The sequence below is a fragment of the Dromaius novaehollandiae genome, chromosome 2 (assembly GCF_036370855.1).
Source record: "Dromaius novaehollandiae isolate bDroNov1 chromosome 2, bDroNov1.hap1, whole genome shotgun sequence".
Taxonomy (NCBI): Eukaryota; Metazoa; Chordata; class Aves; order Casuariiformes; family Dromaiidae; genus Dromaius; species Dromaius novaehollandiae.
This window is the reverse complement of record NC_088099.1, coordinates 118,352,684-118,370,491: the sequence shown is the minus strand read 5'-3', so window position 1 is coordinate 118,370,491 and position 17,808 is coordinate 118,352,684. Positions and strand designations below refer to the sequence as shown.

Sequence of the window (17,808 nt, the reverse complement as noted above, 5' to 3'; positions counted from 1 at the left end):
ACAAAAAAATCTGCAAAAAGAAACCCACAAACCCCTCACCTTTTCTCCATTTCTTACTAGCTCAAAAATTTGAGTTTAATATCTCTGTGACCTTTTAGTTTTATATTGCCTAACTGGAGCAGAGAAGCTATTTTCTTCTTCAAGATGAGCTTCCCTTTCATTTCAGGCTCATTTAGGCTTAGGACTAATGTAGCACAGCACAGAATACCACAAGGATTTGACATTTTGCAGTGCTGTTCCCAGTTAACCATTCCTAAATTTTATAGCAATGAATCACACAGTTTGGGATGTTGTCTCTAAAACACCCTCCTCTCCCATCCTTTGGCAGTTGCAGAAATAGGGGGAAGTGATCCTGAGAAAGGTTTGGCTATAGGTTTAACTTCTTTAATCTAAAGGTAGGCTTTGAAAACAGGAGGAACCATTGGCCATATACTTTTCCTCACATCCTGAAAGCAAGTTTATGCTTTTAGTCCAGAGATCAATGCTTGGGAACTTTTGTCTTCTTTCCAATGCACGCCAGTGACTCCGCTGGCATTACCCAGCGCTGTGTTCCAGAACAGCAGCGCGCACTATTGTTCATTAAGAAAAATATGAGGAAAACTCATGATTCAAATCTCTCTACTGCCTCTCCTTCCCCCAGGAAAATAAAGGAAGGACACCAACTATATTGAGTGTAATGACTAATACTACTGTTCTCTAATCAACACTGAAAGATGGGAAAGATTTCTTCTGAAGGACAGCTTTTGCTCATTTGCGAAGTCTCCTTTGATTAACTTGTTCTCTGAGGATGAGTAATGTGGTTTTAATTATTTTTGGTTTAGTTCAAGGTTATTAATCATCTTCAAGCTAACAACAAATACAGCAGTTCACCAGTGTTTCATGTCATTCACGGTACATTTTCTGTTTTGGATGCATAGTTTTCTTTGCCATGCTAAATGATACCGATTTCTATATACATTGGTGGAGGCCGCCACTCAGTGACTGCTGTTTTCAGGGGATAACCTTCTTTGACTAAAATCACTCTTTATAGGGACTCTCCCTGGATGCCCCTGAATCCATGACAGATCTCATCAGGGGTTGTTTACTTTATATATACATTAATGGCATTGCATGAATTTATGCCTGGGAAATAGAAGGATGTAACCATTCTCCTAGAAACCGTGCTTGTGTTTGGTGGCAAGGGGATGTATTACTCCTGAGCAGTAAAACTCCACTGCTGGCAAACTGGAGTCAAGTTACCAAAAGTGATTATCCAGCCTCATTAAAGTCACTAAGAGCTTTGCCTTTGACATCAACGGAGTCAAGTATTTATTTTAGAGCTATTCTGTTTTTCAGCTATGTGCTCTCAAAGAAGTCACTTAAATTGCTATATTTCAGACTGTACTGGATAAAAGAAATAGAATAGTGCCTATATGCCTCATAAGAGCATTATCAGGTTAGTAGTAATGTTTTTGGATGAAAACTACTATATAATTGTAGAATATCTTACAATGATGAAGAACCCATAAAATCAGTATGGGCATGTCATCAGCAGATCACATAAAGAACATCTTTTACCTAGAAAACAGGCAGTTTTTTTCCTAACTCTTCTATGTAGGGGTTTTTAACATAATTTTCTCAGTACTGAATAAATATTGCTGTTTTCCTAAGCAGACTTTTAAACCCATATTCCTGTATTTACCTTATAGCTCAAGCTCTGGAATAATTACATAAAAATGTTCTACATTAGGAAAGAGGGAAAAGAAACTGAGCACATCTGAAAATGAACGGTACATAAGGAGCAGTCCCTGACTCAGAAAAGAACTGGTAGAACTGATCTGAGGAGATGAGAAGGTCACTAGCTATATTCAAAACAGGGTTATTTACTTTCTGTAGAAGAGAGGTTTGAATAGATAATGTTCCTGACAATGACTTTCTTCTGACTGTGATGAAAAGATTTTTGTTTCCACAGAGAGGAAATTTTTTTTCCCAGAGAGGAAAGTGAAGCATACAAAGATATCTCCCTATGGAGTCCTTAGGAAAAACAAAAAAAAGGCAAAAAACCCCAACTAACCTAACAACACCTTCCTCCAGACCACCTTCAGCTGTTATCATCAGGTAATGAGATAATGTTTTTCATATAATTCCATGCTCATACTTCTTCTCTATTATATTTCAGGGCAAATTATTGTTACTTCCAGATTTTTATATCAGAAAGCTAACTAAAGGTAGTTATCCGGGGTAAAACATTCATTTCAGACAGTTAAAACAAAACCAATATACCCATTTTAGTACAATCTCAAGAGTTACTGAGATTTATAAGAGAACTGTTTTCACTGTAGGGTGAAACATCTTAGAGAATCACACAAAATTAAATACAATTGACTCCTTTATCTAAAAATCTATGAGACCTAAGTGCAAAGTGAATAATATACTTGCACTTGGTAGCAAAAAAACCCAGGAAATAGAATTGCACTACAGTGAAGAATACAAGATTAATGTTTCAGAATTTAAATGTACCCACAGATTACCATAGTTTAATATTTCAGCTACAGTGATTATTGTTGACTAATCTGGTTAGATCCGGAGATTAAAAACAAATTTTGGGGGTGGAAAGAGAAGGCTCAGTCCTGCAAAGTCCTAGCAACTTCTGGTTGCATTGAGCACTGTAAATGCCTAAGAAATTCCAAAAAGACCAAAGGCAACATTTTCATATATTTACAGTATTTACATAATGAGCTCAGTCAACACCTACCTGAAGTTATGAAATCACATAGGAGTTTCTGCAGACAATCTTTGTTCCTAATGAGAAAGGTTGATCAATCTAATCCAGTTCTGTCTGAAATGAGTGAGAGCCTTTCCTCTGGCATTGCAGGGGTCAGAGACTGATTTTTGACATTACAAGAGACCATTACAAACATCTAGTCTGACCTTTGCATAAAGCAGGCCAAAGGATTTTGCTCAATAGCTTGGGATCTTTTAGAAAGACAGCAAGGCTGACTTTTTAAGTAATGGAGATTGTAATCCAATTTTGTTTAAGTGATTAATTGCCTCAGCTGTTACAGAAATGCATTTTATTAGAAGATAGAGATGTATCAAGCCATAAGGCCGCACAAAGGAAATGCTTTATGCCATCTTTAATTATAAAAAATAAGAATCAGCCACTTCTCTTTAGGCTAAGTAGCCCCAAGCACTTTATTGAAATTAAATGAATTTTAAAAAAGGTTTAAAAACAGTAATTCTGTCTTACAATTACAGTCTTTTGCCCCTAAACATCCCCCCAGTGGTCATGCGTGCAGTTAGATATTCAGTTCAGTCTGTTTAATTAGGGCATGTTTTGGAATTTGGGAAGCCCCGAGGCTGGCAGCGAACGGCTACAACGCGCAGCCGGGGACGTTGCCGTGCCTGTGAGGGGCAGCGGAGGCTGTGGCCGGCCAGAGAGGTCCAGCCCGCGGCTCCCCCGGGGGCAGGCGCAGGGCAGACGTCTCAGGGCTTCCCGCGACCGCGGTTACGACAGCCGCCAAACCGCGGGCTGGCTCGCATCCCTGGTGTCTGCTGCCCCGTCGGCGCCCGCCACGGAGGCCAGCGAGCGGAATTCCTCGCGCTCATCCCGGGCCCTGCATCCTTCTGGACGTGACCGAGCAGGGACCCCCCGTGCTGCGACGGGCAGTGAGCGCTCTTCCCATCGCTCCCGAGGCACGAAACAAGCAGCCCGAAGGGCTCCCGCGCTCTGTGCGGTTTTGGCTGGGAACGCGCTGGTCGCGGCTGCGCTCCCTGGCTCTCACAGGGCTGGCGGGCGCTGCAGCCCCGCGGGACGTGCCCCATGGCCCGGCTTCGCAGGGTGCGGGACCGGCCAGCCAGGGCTGGCGTGCCCAACCAAACTTTCTCCTGTCCTTGGCGAGGTGGACTTTGCTATTCCCTCGTCGCAATATGCAGTTCCGACTGATAGTTATTGGGCTCTGCAGGCCCCATCTCTGCTGTCTTTAGCGTGCTTAATTGGAATTATCGAGCGGCGCCTGGCTCTGGCAGGCTGGGATTCACCCCTGTTGGGACGGTCCGCGCCTGCCCGGCTTGGCCTGCTTCTGCGCAGCCTTGGGCTAATCAGGCAGCATTAAGCTGCGCCGCCAGAAGTCAGGGACCCTTTAACAGTTTTCCAGCACAAGCAACACCAAATTAGTGTTTTGTAATAGGCTGCACACTGGTTTGTAATAAGAAAATATAGATGATTCTGTTTATTCTCTTTTGCTCCTGCAATGATAAGAACTGTTCTAATTCATTATTAATTTGTTCCAACTATTTCTGGTCATTCTAAACTATGAATAACTTTAGCCGTGCCATTAGCAATACCTCAAAACTGCAGACAGATTTTCTGTTTTGAACACAGGCACATGGGATGCCAACTGTTTCTGAAAGTGTACCCAAATTTCTACCATGTCTGAGTGCATAAACTTGTACTTGCTGTTTGCACTGGGTTACAGCTTCATCTAAAACAACCTAGAACACAAAGATAGTGTGGTCGTTATTTGTCCGGCATAAATTATTGTAGCTCAGCAGCATTCTGTGAAACCTTGCCTATTCAAGCCATTACAGATTTACTCTAGCTTTTTTAGGATTGACCCTGAATGCTCAAAAAGGTAGAATGGAGAGTGAGAGTAGGCCTGGATCAGTTGCCATTCACAAGCAGTTGCCACTGCTTTTATCCTGCAGAATAAAATATTTCTGCTTTTATTTCATGCCCTGCAGACTCACAAGATCTTTAGTGGCATTTTGTATGGTTCTGGCTTTAATGTAGAGAAGGTCCTTGAATACTAAATCTTCGAAAAATGATCTTTTGTTGTTGTTAGCCTCTCACTAACAAAGTATTTTCTTTCTTACTTATTTATAACAAAGTATTGTCTTACTTTCCAAATATAAACAATCAATCAAAGATCCTTCATCAAAAAGTGCCAAGGAAAATAGCTTTTTTCTTCTTTTGTAGGACATGAATTTATTTCTGGGGAAATCAGGTAAAAGACAGGAAGATTATAAACAGGGGTATTGGTTGTCCAAGGAAATTATCTGTCACATCTTTCCAGTGCCACCGTGCATGCATAGCGTGACAGCAACTCTGCGTGGAACCAAGTCTGCTGTTCGGTTTTTCATGAATCTGGAAAGTGCTTTTCTTGCCTTTGTGCTTTGCTAGGAATGACTCTTCCATTGCTGCTTTGTTGTCCTGGTCATCTGGCTTGGCTGACAGAAAGGGAGGGAGGAGGAAACCTGTCATATAGACTCAAACACTGAACTTCTGTGTAGGTGTGTAGGCAACCCAGCAGGGCACAGACAACCCGCTAGTCTTGTATCTCACCACAAACTCTAAGAAGAGGCAAGAGAAGGATGACCACACTCCTGTTACTCCCACGCTGCTGTCTTGAGAAGAAGTGTTGTGGCTTGTCTCTTAAGAAAAGGAAAAAAAAAAAAAAAGAAAAAAAGAAAGAAAAGCTCTTCTTCCCAGAGTATATTTAAGAATGGTTTCTAACTGTTTGTTTTGGAACAGAGTTATGGTAACAAAAGGCAACAAGGCATTATCTCAAAAATCCTCATGAAGAATTTGCCATGGGATGTGGCCAGCTAACCCCTCTTAGTCACCTGTGAAATGACTCCAAGGGACCCAGCCACCAGACAAGGCATCTCAATCAGGCATAAGCATTTCCCTTCACTCTTGGGATTTTAGAGTTGAATTTCACGTTTCAGACCCTCCACGGTATATGTCTTGGGAGAGTTGCAGTCCAGGTACTGTTCCCGGTTGTTATTCTCAAAGTTTTCTGTAGTTTGTGCCTCTTTCCTAGAATCTCCTTGAGTGAATAAACTTTCTGGATTTCAGCTTTCTTCTTTGTGAGAGTTGAGAAAACATGCAGGTATATATGCTTTTCACAGTGCTCCTAAGTATACTGCTGCTTTTAGTTAAAGAAGAAGGCACAAGGGGGGGCAGTTTAATAAGAGAAAAACAACTCTGTAAATGAAACACCCTCAGCACTCTCTGTCTCTGAGGCTGTTGGGATCTATTTGAGCAGGAGAGTGGGGTTTTCCTGCCTCTGTTGCAGATACCGTGTCTCAGATGGAACTGCTGAAAATATCTGACAAGATATAGCTGCTGGTGCTTGAGCTTTAATAACTTCCGTTCTGCTGGGTGATCCCCTAAATAGCTGTTATCAGATGGCCACAGATACAGCTGAGTGGCTTCACCGACAAGATAATCTCCCTTCTGGCAAGGCAGTTCCTCCTAGGCGCTAACTCACTGGCATTTAGTACAAGACAGAGGCTGGAAGGCAGAGAGAGGATGAAGGCCAGCAATACATTCATAACGTTGATGCAAACAAAGTTCAGCAGCCCACAGGTCCGCAGCAGCTTCCCCAAGCCATCTCAGTAAGACCATCTCAGTAAGACATCAGGCCTGGAGAAAGAGAACTGCGAGATACCTGATAAACCTGTGTGTGTGTGTGTGTGTGTGTGTGTGTGTGTGTGTGTGACAGCTGGGTTGATTGTTTGCTTTTGAGAAGGAAGAGTTTACTCCTTTCTATATTGAGCTATATCTACACAAGCTTTCATGATAAAATTATTTATTCTAGGTCTGGCACTTTCCCAGAGTCTCATGAAAGACACATCTAAAGTGAGACATACTGAGAAAATACAGGTAGAGTGGCTGGGCATCCGACAAGTGCACATGCAATATCATCCTGCTTTATGGACCAACTGGTAACAAAGTCCCTGACAAGTTTGATAGATTGCTTTTGGTATTGGTATTTTTTATAGAAACACATATAAATATGCATAAAAGAGGCTTTCTGAAGAGTGGGACCATGTACCCCTCATGGTACATGATCAGATATATTCCTCTGAATTAAACCTATGGCAGTAGGTTTTAGAGCAATCAGTCCCAGACATGCTTAACAAGGCTCAGAGGATGTAAGCTCCACTGGAAATATCTATAGAATTATAATGCTCTAGTTAAGAAAATAGACATTTAAAATAGCAGAGTCAGATAAATTAAAAGGTCTAATTTAAGCCGATAGAGAAAGATGAAAGAAGTTCTTCAGTGAAAAACCTACTTTCCTTCACATGCAGTTTTAGGAGCCTGCCTTAGAGGCAAGTGTTATAAACCTTAAATCCCTTTCAGCCTTGAAATGAGAGTTATCTAGAAATTTACTTATATATGGAGGCCAGATTAAAACCTTCACTTATTCAGTCTGAGCTGTAATCACGTTGCATGCATATTTGTGTTGTACACACACTTGTGAACTAGACGGAGATATTACAAGAGTTTTATTGGCATGAATCATTTGTGAGTTACTCACCCTAAATGAGCGTCTAGAAGCTGTATTTTTGCAAAGCACACTGGCTGTGTACACTGTAAAAGCGGAGAGGCTTAGGGCCATTAAGAATGGTCTGGAAGTTTAGTCCTTTTTTTACCGGGATTTGTATCTCTGTGTTGCTTGAGCCCAAGTATCCAGGTACTTCTGTAGGGAACCGGGGGAGAGGGGAGGGAGGAGAGGAAATGAGGATGTGTAAACAAAGAGCAGCTGAAAGTAGCTTTTCTAAAGTGGAAATAGCCACGGCTTTAAAAGCTGCTGCCCACGATTCTGGTCTTTCTGGGAAGAGGTAATATTTCTTTCCCGCTCCCTAGGTCAAGGTGGCGCGGTGAGGTTACCCACCCACGCCCGGGGCTAGAAAAGCCTCGACTTACACCTGCTATCACAGAGTCACTTCAAAGGAGAACAGAAAAACCAGCCCTCCCCGAGAGGCAACACCCGGGGGTCTGCGACGGGGGAAAGCCGGAGGCATCGCTGCCCTGGCGGCGGGCGTCCCACCCGCGGCTCCTCGCGCCATGCGCGGCCGCCGACGCTCCCCGCGGAGCGGCTCTCGCGGAGCCTCCCCGCGGCCCGGCCCGGCCCGGCCCGGCCCGGCCCGGCCCGGCCGCGCTGCGCCCGCGGCGGCGGCCGCCCCGACGGGGCCCCGCGGCGGCGGCGGCGGCCGCAGGCGCGCTGCCTGCCCGCGCGGTGGCGCCCGCCGTTCACGGACGGTGCGCGCTGGCGCAGCGCCCGCCGCGCCCCACGCTGCGCGCCCGCGGAGCCGCCCGCCTGCGGGCAACCCCGCCGCCGCCGCCGCGGCCCCGCTGCCTCCGGGAAAGGCGATGCCCCCTTCCGCCGCGGCGCTCCGGCTTGGGGCCCTGCGCGGTTACTTTGTCCGGTTACATGACGTTTCCGTATTTTCACGCGCCCGACACGGAGCAGTAATTAAAACAACGTCCTGTTGTGTGTTGCGTGTCCCGTCCCCCTTCCCCGTAATCACGTCAGTGGCCATTTCTAAGAGAGTAATTCATTCACGTTAAATTTCCTTTACCTCCGGAAAATATGGAAACCTTAAATGACCATAATAGGAACGTAATTGTATGGTATGTTTTTTGTTGTTGTTGTTTTTGAGAAATCGATTGGGGCTCAAATAACTCATCTAAACATGTTACACCAAAACCATTCAAATAGGAAACAGGAGAACTAAATTATTGCTGCTTCCTGAACTCTCTGCTTATGATCCCAATAATTAAAATGTGCAGTAATGGCTCCTGCAGCCTGTATTTCTTTGGGTAATTCTCGGAAATGAAGGGCTGACTTTCGACCACTGAGGGAGGGGAGCGCGGAGATGAGCGAAATAGCCGGGGGTCTGGTAGCCGCCCGGGGGTCCTCGCCCGGCGCTCGCCTCCCACCGCGTCGCTTGGGGGAAAATAATCCCGGCGGCGGGGAACTCCCCAGAGAAGGGATTTCCCTGAGTCCCTCCGCAAATTAACTTTTTTTTCTTTTCCTTTTTTTTCTTATGGCAATCCTTCCCTCTTCCCAGTGTGCGCGCTCCGCTGTGCCCAGGCGCGCAGCGGCGCTTTGCAGCAGGCGGGGAAGGGGGAAGGGGTCGGACGGGGGGGGGGGAAGCCACCCCCGCCGCCCCCGGGCTGGCGGCGGCCGGGCTCCGGGAGCCGCGCGTGGGCCCGTCCCCGTGGCCGCCGTGGGGCTGCGGCGGGCGGCACACGCGGAGCGCTTACGGCACTGCTGCTTTCCCGGGGGGGGAGCGTTGCATAATGATAACAGCAATAACAATAAAAAAGAGGGGGGGGAGCAAGGGAGAAGGACGCCCTCCCAAATCTCCGTGGAAAAGTGGGTCCCGCGCTGGGGTTGCTCCGCCTGCGCGCAGCCCCCGGGCCGGCTCGGAGCCGCGGGCGCAGCCGGCCCCGCGGAGAGGTGCGGAGCCGAGCGGGGGGGGTGGGGCGGCCAAGCCCGGGGGACCCCCAAGCCCACCCCCAGCCTCCCTCCTCCGCTCCGTGCTCCATCCCACGGCAGGTGAAGCTCGGCCGTGGCGGACATCCTTTTGGGCTCGTGGGATGGCTTGGGCTTTTTTTATTTTTTTATTTTGGGGGAAGCATGAGTTGGTGTTTATGAGAAGCTTTATGACTCCTGATAAGCTCATCTTTGAGGACGACACAGAATGTGTTCCTTGAGGAATTGGGGTGGTGACGTCTTTTCTGATACCCGATTATTACGTGACTGGGGAAAAAAAAAAGGCATTTGATTCATGAATAAAAATCCGGACACCACCGCGGGGGTAACAAACAATATTGCCCGTCCTCTAAGGTAACATGCAGGCAAATGTTTACGAAGAGGGCTCTGGCTGAAGCGGGGTGTTTGCAAAGATTTTGCTGCTAATTGCGTATCAGACGGAAGGCTGCGGAAGGCTGGTCAAGTTTGGAGCCACCGAGCAGGAAGAGAAGAAGAGGAGAAAGCTGAAGGCTCTCAGTGAGGGGAGAGATCTGGGGAAGACAACATCTCAAGCAGCCAGCCCTCGGCTCCCCTCCTTCTCTCCCTCCGGGCTCGCTCGCTCTCTTCCCCCTTTCCCTGTGCTCCCTTCTCCGCCGACATCTCGCTCCATCCCTCTTTCTCTCTGTCCCTTCCCTCGCAGACTCCACTCCAGATCTGTGCTGCTACCTGCAAACTTTTTTTCTTTATCTTTTTTCTTTTTCTTTTCGGAGTGGATTCCCTTTAAATCAGCAAACAAGTAACTGCCGCTTTTGCATCTTCTTCATCCCGCGGGTCCTTCGCCCACCGGAGAGGCGATGCCACGAGGGTTTTAACTCCTTTCGGCCGCAACTTGGGAGACAGCTGTATTTCCCCACCCCCCCTTTTTAAATTTTTTTTTAAGACCTACCCTTTTAGTTTCGCAGCCAAACGCTCTTAGTGCCGGGGGTGTAGAGTTTGATGGTAAGGACACAAGCCGGCTCGCCGGGCCTTCCCGCAGCGCGGCAGGGGCGGCTCGCCCGGCGCCCGCGGCCGGTCCCGGGGCGGGCGGGCGCCGACGGGGCGGGCGGCGGCAGCTCCGCGCTGCTCCGCACCGCTCCGCGCCGCGGCTGCGGACGGCGCCCGGCTCCAGAGGCCGCGCTGCCTCCCTCCCCGGCGGGCTCGGCGAGGGGCTTGGTGGGTCGCGGTCCCCCCCCCCCTTTTTTTTTTTGTGACAGCATTTCTCCTTTCCCTCCCGCACAGAGTGGCAATGTGTAGCAAAGCGATCCTAGCACTCCTGGTCTATGGCATAATAATGCACTGCAGCGTCTACTGCTCACCTGCGGCTGGACTCCAGTACCCGGCGCTCAGGTAGGTCCGCCCTCGCCCGGGGGCTCCTCCGGGACCCCTGCAGGCCCCTGCTGCCCCGAGCTGGCTAAGGGAAGGCAAAACTTGCAAGGAAGGAAGGGGAAGGGGAATGGGGGGGAGTCACGAAACGAAGCCCCCTCCACTTCGCCCGTGTGTGAACCCCCTCCACCTGAGGAGAGGAGCCGGCGGGATGGAAAAACCCGGCTTGGCGAATAACAGAGGGAGGGGGTGCCCGGCCAGGCTGCCGCACTAACTCCGAGAGGGGCCAGTGCCCAGGGTCCCAGCGCCGGTGATCTGCGGCCCCCTGTCACCCCGGGACGGCGGTCCCGCTGCGCCGGGTCTCGGCAGGAGGGTGCCGCGGCGCGGCCGCCCCTCACCGGGGCAGCGCGGCTCCGAGGGCGCCCCCGGGCCGCGCCGCTCTCCTGCAGCTCGCCCGGGCCGCGGCGGGCACCGAGGGGCCTGGCCGGCAGGGACGCGGGTGGCACCTTACGGGGTTTTAGTCTCTTCCCCGCCTCGTCTGTATTTAGAGTAGTTCCCCCCTTTCGGGGGAAAGCGGCCGGCAAGATTGGTTTTCTTTTAAATACGTATGTGTGCACTCGGCGGGGCGCTGGCGGCCCCCAGCGCGGGCTGGTGCCTGTCTTGTCCCCGCCGGGGAGCCGGGGGCGCGCGGAGCCGCTGCTCGGGGGCAGGGCCGGGGGCGCCGGCGGGGTCGCACCGGCCGCTTGCCCGCACTAGGCCGCGGCCGGGCGCGCAGGACTCGCAGGCTGGGGCACCGCGGGCCCACCGTGCTGCTAGCCCCGGGGTGTGGGGGGGCAGCCGGTGTCGCCTGGGCTGGGGGTGCTTTGGGGCGCGCTGGTGGAGGACCCCCCTGTGCCGGGGTGCCCTCGGGGGCCGCGGCTGGGCGCAGAGGGTGTCCTCGGGCGGGCTGGAGGTGCCCTCGCACGACCCGGGCCTCACCGGGGCCCGTCGGGCCCGGCTGCGGGCAGCCCCTGCCCTGCCGCCGCGGTGGGGGGGGGGGGGGGGGGGGCGCAGGGCGACCGCGGGGGCCGCCAGGCGCCCGCCGCGCCTCCTCCCAGCGCCTGGGCTGGCAGAAGGGAGACATTTGAGCGGCATCTATTATTAATACCTCCGCTAACGCGCAGGCAAAAATAGCTGCCTGTAACGTGCCGTGACCTACATCGTGCTGCGGAGAGCGGAGCGGGGGGGAGGCGGGCTGGGACGCGAAACGCGGGCGAGCGCAGCGGGCAGGGACACCGCGCAACGCGGGCCCGCGGGGCGCTGCGCGGGGCAGCGCGGGGCGCGCACCTCAGCCCGCCGCCTCCCGGCGCCGTCGGGGTGCTGCTGCGCCGCGGCCCGGCCCCCGCGGTGTGCATGTGTGCGAGTGTGCGTGTGCGTGTGCGTGTGCGTGTGCGTGTGTGTGTGTGTGTGTGTGTGTGTGTGTGTGCGCGCAGCCGGTGCGGAAAGCACCAGCCGCGGCTCTGGCAGCGCTGAAGCTGTTTCTGGGGCTGGGGGCGGGTGCGTGTGTGTTTTTTTCTTTCTTTCTTTTTTTTTCCTTCTTGCACCGCGTCTGGCGGCGGGTGTTTCCTCCCGCGCGGAGGGCGGGGATGGGGAGCGGCGGAGCGGGTTGGCGGGCGGGCGCGGGGAGGGCCGGGGCCGGGGCTGCCGGGGCCGCCGTGTGCGCTCCCTCGGCGGCGGCGGCGGCGGCGGCGGCGCCGGGGGGACCGGGAGCCGCGGCCGGGGCCGGGCGGGCGGAGAGCCCCGCGCCCGGCTGCCTCCTTCCCCTCGCTGCTCTCGTTGCAGGCTGGAGGATGAAGTCTACGACGAGGACGGGAACACTCTGCAGGACTTCGCCTATGACCACGAGCCCCTCGGTATAGCGAGCCCGTCCTCCATGATAGGCGAGATGTACACCTTGTACTACCCGCCGGAAAAGAGGTGACTGCGAGTGGCGGGGTGGCGGGCGTGAATTGTGAGCCGGGAGCAAAACGGGTCTGCCCGAACCGACTGGGGGGAGAAAAGACCCAACAAGCAAAAGGGAAAAAAAAACGAACGGAATACACGGGTCCCGTCCTGCTGCCCGGCCGCCGGAGCAAAGACCAGAAGAAAGGGAAAAGCCGCCTTACCTCCAGCGATGCGGGGGGGCAGCGGGGGGCAGCCGCGCCGGGGAGGGCGAGCGCTGCTCCTGGGAACAGCGCAGAGACGCGGGGCGAGCGCGGAGCTCAGCGCGCAGGCGGGAGGATCTGGGTGGGGAGGGGGCCTCGGGGGACCGCGGCTTGCCGGCGGGGAGGCGGGGGGGACGGTGCCCGCCGACGCGGGCTGCGCGCATCCCTGCGGAGCCCGGCCCCGGGCCTCGCCGCTCATGTGCGGGCTCTCCCTCCGCCCAGGCACGCCGACGGGATCTTCAACAAAGCCTACAGGAAACTCCTGGGTCAGTTGTCTGCGAGGAAATACCTGCACTCCCTGATGGCCAAGCGGGTCGGGTGAGGCTCTCCTGCCCTTTCTCTTCCGCGGTGGGCGCTGCTGCTGCTGCAGTAGCTGCTTAAAAGGCGGCGGCCGGAGGCAGCAACGCTCCGCGGGCCGCGCCGGAGAGCTGTTGCGCCGGCGGCGGGGGGGTTGGCGGGGCGAAGCCCGGCCGCGGCGCCGGCACGGGCACGGGCACGGGCACGGGCGGCTCCCGCTGCCCAAACTGCGCGGCCGCGGCTGCCGGCCGGCGCGGGGCAGCGGGGGCCGAGCTGCCGGAGCCGCGCTTCGCCGCGGTCGCCCGGTTTGTGCGCGCGTACGGATTTGAGGTGTGCCCGCAGATACGTGTATATATGTGTACACATATATTATATATATATTTTTTACAACCGGGTTATTTAAAAATAAGAAGTTGGGCGGCCTCCCCGTTTTCCTGGGGAGGCCCCCCGCGGCCCCGCGGAGGCGAGCGCGGCGCCCCGCTGCAACCAGCGCTGCAAGCAGGCCGCGGGCGGAGCCCTCGCCCCGCCGCGGCGGGTGGTGCGTGGCGGGGCGGGCTGCTCCCCGCCGCCCCGGCGCTGGCAGCGGTGCGGGCGGCTCCTTTGTCTTCCCGGCGCAGGACGCGTTGCGCGCGGCGCAGCGGCGGCCCCGCACCGGGCGCGGCGAGCGGCGCCGGGGGGCGGTGCGGCGCGGCCCTGCGCGCGCCTTCCCGCAGCGCGGCGCGGCGCGGGGCGGAGCGGCGCGGCGCGGCGCGGCGCGGGGCGGCGCGGCCCCCGCTGATGCAGCTGTGCTTCTCGGCCCTTGCAGCGGTGCCAGCAGCGGCCTGGGGGACGAGGCGGAACCGCTCAGCAAGCGGCACATAGACGGCATCTTCACGGACAGCTACAGCCGCTACCGGAAACAAATGGCTGTCAAGAAATACTTAGCAGCCGTCCTGGGGAAAAGGTATAAACAAAGAGTTAAAAACAAAGGACGCCGAGTAGCGTATTTGTAGCGATGAGTAACCAGCCACTCCTGTGTATACAAAGTCCTAAAAAAGAGAGAGAGAGAGAGAAAGAGAGAGAGAGAGAGAGAGAGAGAGAGAGAGAAACCCAACAAAAAAAAAAACAAAACAAAAACAAAAGTCATTTCCAAACTGACTGAACAATCACCGCTCCTGTGTTATCTAAACATGTATTTATGTATGAAGTAAAGCCATTAAATGAATATTTTGATAATAATATTGTTTTTCTTTTGTACAAAAGCACTAGAGAAACGCACAGATCTACTTTGTGGACCAATCATTAAGTTATATATAATATATAAATATATATATATAAATACTACTACGAATACTAAAGAACAAATCTTCATATAAAGCCTGCACAAGAACAAGAATTCGCCTGAGCTGTTTATGTTTTTATATAAAATAAATAGAAAAAAAAGACAATCATTGTTTTGAATATTACTCCTATTTTTGTAACGGAAATTAAAAGGATAGTATTTTTATCCGCGACAGGGTCGAAGACATTAATTTTCACCATTTGCTACTGTACATAGAGAAGGATGCCCTGCTCCCAGGGGATTATGAGGAAAATGATTTGGGAGAATTGCTGAAGCAGATTCTTCCCCCGGTGAGTCTCAAGGCAGGCTCCTTTGCCACTAGCCTCTCTGAAGGGGCCCCGTCCCCTTTGCTCTAGATTTCGATTTCTTTCTGCTTTCTTTGATTCCAGTTGTATCTGTATTAGTGTCTCCTCGAACAATGAGCTTAGACGATAATTCTCTTGTGGTGAAAACAACAGCTCGATCCAAATTGTGCATCTCTGTTGACTAGTGAAGGGAGAAACAGTTAAAATCCCCCAGCGACACCCCCCCCCCCAAAAGAAAAAAAAAGCAGAAACCAAAAAAACAGCCCTCCACCTCCTAAATCCCGACCCAGCAGCTGGGATAGCAAGCCCCGTGCGCTGTTCTCCTGGCTGGCCGGGCAGAGTTGCAGAACAAGCCAAAGCGGAGCGAGGGGCCGTTTGGGAAGAGCGGGCAGGAGCCGAGGGGCGGCCCCGGGGCGCGCCCGGTGCCGCTGCCGGTGCCGCTGCCGATGCGGCGGGGCGCAGGCAAGGCGAGGCCACCCCACCTCCGATCCGCTACCCAACTGCCCCGGCAGCTCGGTACTGGACCTGGATGCAAAGTACAGTGTGTTACTCTCCAGTGCTGTCCATGCTTCTCATCATGTGTAACGGGCAGGGTTCTCGCCTTGGCATTTTTCGGTCGGAGTTGCTCTTTTCTTTGACTGTTTTTTCTTGTAGCCCCTCCCGCCTCTCATCCACTGTTTAACCCACCTGAGTCACCTTTTTGGATTATGTTCTTTTGGGGAAAAAAAAAAAAAAAAAAAAGATTGTGAACGCTCTCTCACTCCTTTGTTCTGTTTTATGCAAGCTCTTATTGTAAAAGTTTAGGAACCCCTGTTGTAGCTACCACTAAATAATTATGCACTATTACTAAAGTTTTTGTTCCTTGTTTATTGAGTTTGGAGGTAAAATGTATTTTTCTACATTCTGGCTTATTGCTTAGTAAAATTTATTTCATAAAACAAACTTTTGTCATAAAAGAATGTGTAGTGTTCACCTGTGGTCCGGTTTCTAACGAGATAAACCATTTTCACCTCATCTCTCTATGTACGGACTCCTATCTTACCTTGCTCCCGGGGGACAGTAAGCAGCGGCGCACGCAGCCGGGGCTCGCCCCGTCCCTCCTCCCGGGAAGGTGGCGGAGGAGGACACGTAGGTACAAGCTTCCTTCCAGCTCGCCCCACAAACCTTAGCGGAGTCTTTTTCCAAAGACACAAACCGAGCCCCGAATTCAAGACGACGATTGCTTGGGAAAGCGATCCCCCCAAAAGGTCGCGGGGAAGCCCTGCCAGGAGCGCGCCTCCTCCTCCCGCCCCGCTGCGCGGCCGCGGAGGGAGAGGCTCGCCCCCGCAGCCCCGGCGGCAGGCGCTGCCTGCGCTGCCGACACCGCCTGTCCGGGCTGCCGGCGCTGCCGGCCCTGCCCGCGCCGCCCTGCGGGCTGCCTGCGCCGCCCGCGCTGCCTGCGCCGCCTTTGGGGCCGCCCGCAGCGGCCGTGCGGGCAGCGGCGGCGGCGGGGGGGCTCGGCGGGGCGCGGGCTGCAGCTTTCGTGCCTTCTCTTCACCTTGTAAATCGCCACGAGTTCGCGGATGGCTATTCAGTGGCCCTACGATGCTGCAACACATCGGCTTGCGTTTTAGTCGTACTTCTTCTGTTCTTCGGCGACGGGCAGAGTTTGCTGTGTTTGTGTCGGCTGTGGTGTACTGGCATAGGGCTCTCTCGGCGTTTTGTTTATGACCTTCTCCGCTCGAGTTCCGTGGCTAGTTGCAAGCATTTCGAAGTGATCACCTAGGTTATCCTTTGTATACTTTTTAGAAACGCCAACAGCCTTACCAAAATTTGAGCAGATTTGAGATGCAGTGATAGCTTAGGTAGATGTTAGTCTTGGAGAACTTATTTTGTGTGCAAATGAATATAAAAAGAACTTAAAGTATTATTACACACATGATATCTATAACTAGGACTTTGATAACTGTTATATAAAGTGTGTAAAGTTTGTATTAATAAATTTTTGTAAACAATGCAATTTCGTCTAATGTTTGGGGGAGAGTAATCTAGAATCCAACAGTGAAAGCTGCACTTCATTATAAAATGTGTTTAATTAGTTTATTTCTAAGCAGCATTCTTCTAACTTTTTCACATCTGGGATACCTTTTTATTAAGTCTCCACATGTTATCTTCGAATAACCTCTACCATTTTTACTGATGGTTGTTCCTCTGTTGGAGTTGATTAAACAGAACTTCTGAAGCAGAAGTCTACCTCCACGCACGCTAGCTAAATGATGTTTTCTAAAATATGCAAATCAAACCGGCCAGTGCCTACAGCCCAGCTCTCTAACAGTTCCTGTGCTCAGAAGCCGTTAATTTGAAACAGAGCTGGTATGTTTGATGAGATCTTCACCTAATCCTCTTTTAATGAACATTCTGTATGCGATAATGTGCTTCATAGCATCACCTGTTGGCACTGGTAGCATCTTTCTTTGATTTAAAATTTTACTGGGCTACCCTAAAAAATGAAAATGCAACACGACAAGAGTTCCCTAGCTTTTAAAAAGTAATAGGTGGCTACAACGAAAAAGCACAGGTGGGGTGGTTTGTCAGCACAAAAGGTCAGAATATCTGACCTTTAAAATTCAATTTAACTTATCAATAGCTGCTTATGTTTATTATTTTTATGATAGCTCAAGGGCTTTATTCAAGTTGTTTGGAAAGTAGCTGCAATTTATTTTTAAGCTAAACTCTATTTCTTCCTAAGAATATACAAATAACAATTAAAGCATGGGAATCAAATGACAATTCCCCAGCTATTTATTTTTTTTAAATGTAAGCCCAGTGTTTGGAATAGACTGGTCATATTCTCTCTGCTGTGACTCCAACTTATAGGCTAGTTTCAACAACAGCGTTTTACTAATGAACTGGAAGAAACAAGATAACTCAGAAAGTTGGTAATATTACTAATATGCATGAGGAATGAGTGCGAAGCTAGATAAAAGTTCTGATCAAACACAGATCAGGTCAGAGACAAATGCAAAGAAATACCTACCTGGGGATGGGGTGGGGAATGATTTCTCAAGCTGACAGTGTAAGAAAACGAAGTCACTGTTTCCCAAATG

The 17,808-nt window shown here is 51.7% G+C and overlaps 1 protein-coding gene across 5 annotated transcripts; it reads left to right on the top strand.

Annotated features, from left to right (window-relative positions):
• Positions 1-9,357: 9,357 nt before the first annotated feature.
• On the top strand, positions 9,358-16,721 carry ADCYAP1 (adenylate cyclase activating polypeptide 1). Of its 5 annotated transcripts, XM_064507268.1 has the most exons (7): positions 9,358-9,629; positions 10,533-10,640; positions 12,438-12,572; positions 13,022-13,117; positions 13,902-14,039; positions 14,593-14,707; positions 15,783-16,721. In XM_064507268.1, exons 1-7 carry the CDS (start codon positions 9,571-9,573, stop codon positions 15,783-15,785), a joined length of 654 nt encoding a protein of 217 aa, XP_064363338.1. In that variant the 5' UTR covers positions 9,358-9,570; the 3' UTR covers positions 15,786-16,721. The 5 variants fall into 5 exon arrangements, with proteins under 5 accessions (XP_064363338.1, XP_064363337.1, XP_064363340.1 ...); XM_064507267.1 differs by having other exon boundaries at positions 9,360-9,629; positions 14,593-16,721; XM_064507271.1 differs by lacking the exon at positions 9,358-9,629 and adding an exon at positions 9,636-9,791 and having other exon boundaries at positions 14,593-16,721.
• The last annotated feature ends 1,087 nt before the right edge of the window (positions 16,722-17,808 follow it).

Coding starts and splice junctions, on each gene's coding strand:
- ADCYAP1 (XM_064507267.1), top strand. CDS start 9,571: ATGAATAAAAATCCGGACACCACCGCGGGGGTAACAAACAATATTGCC. Junction 10,641..12,437: donor CTCCAGTACCCGGCGCTCAG/GTAGGTCCGCCC, acceptor CTCTCGTTGCAG/GCTGGAGGATGAAGTCTACG. Junction 12,573..13,021: donor TACTACCCGCCGGAAAAGAG/GTGACTGCGAGT, acceptor CCCTCCGCCCAG/GCACGCCGACGGGATCTTCA.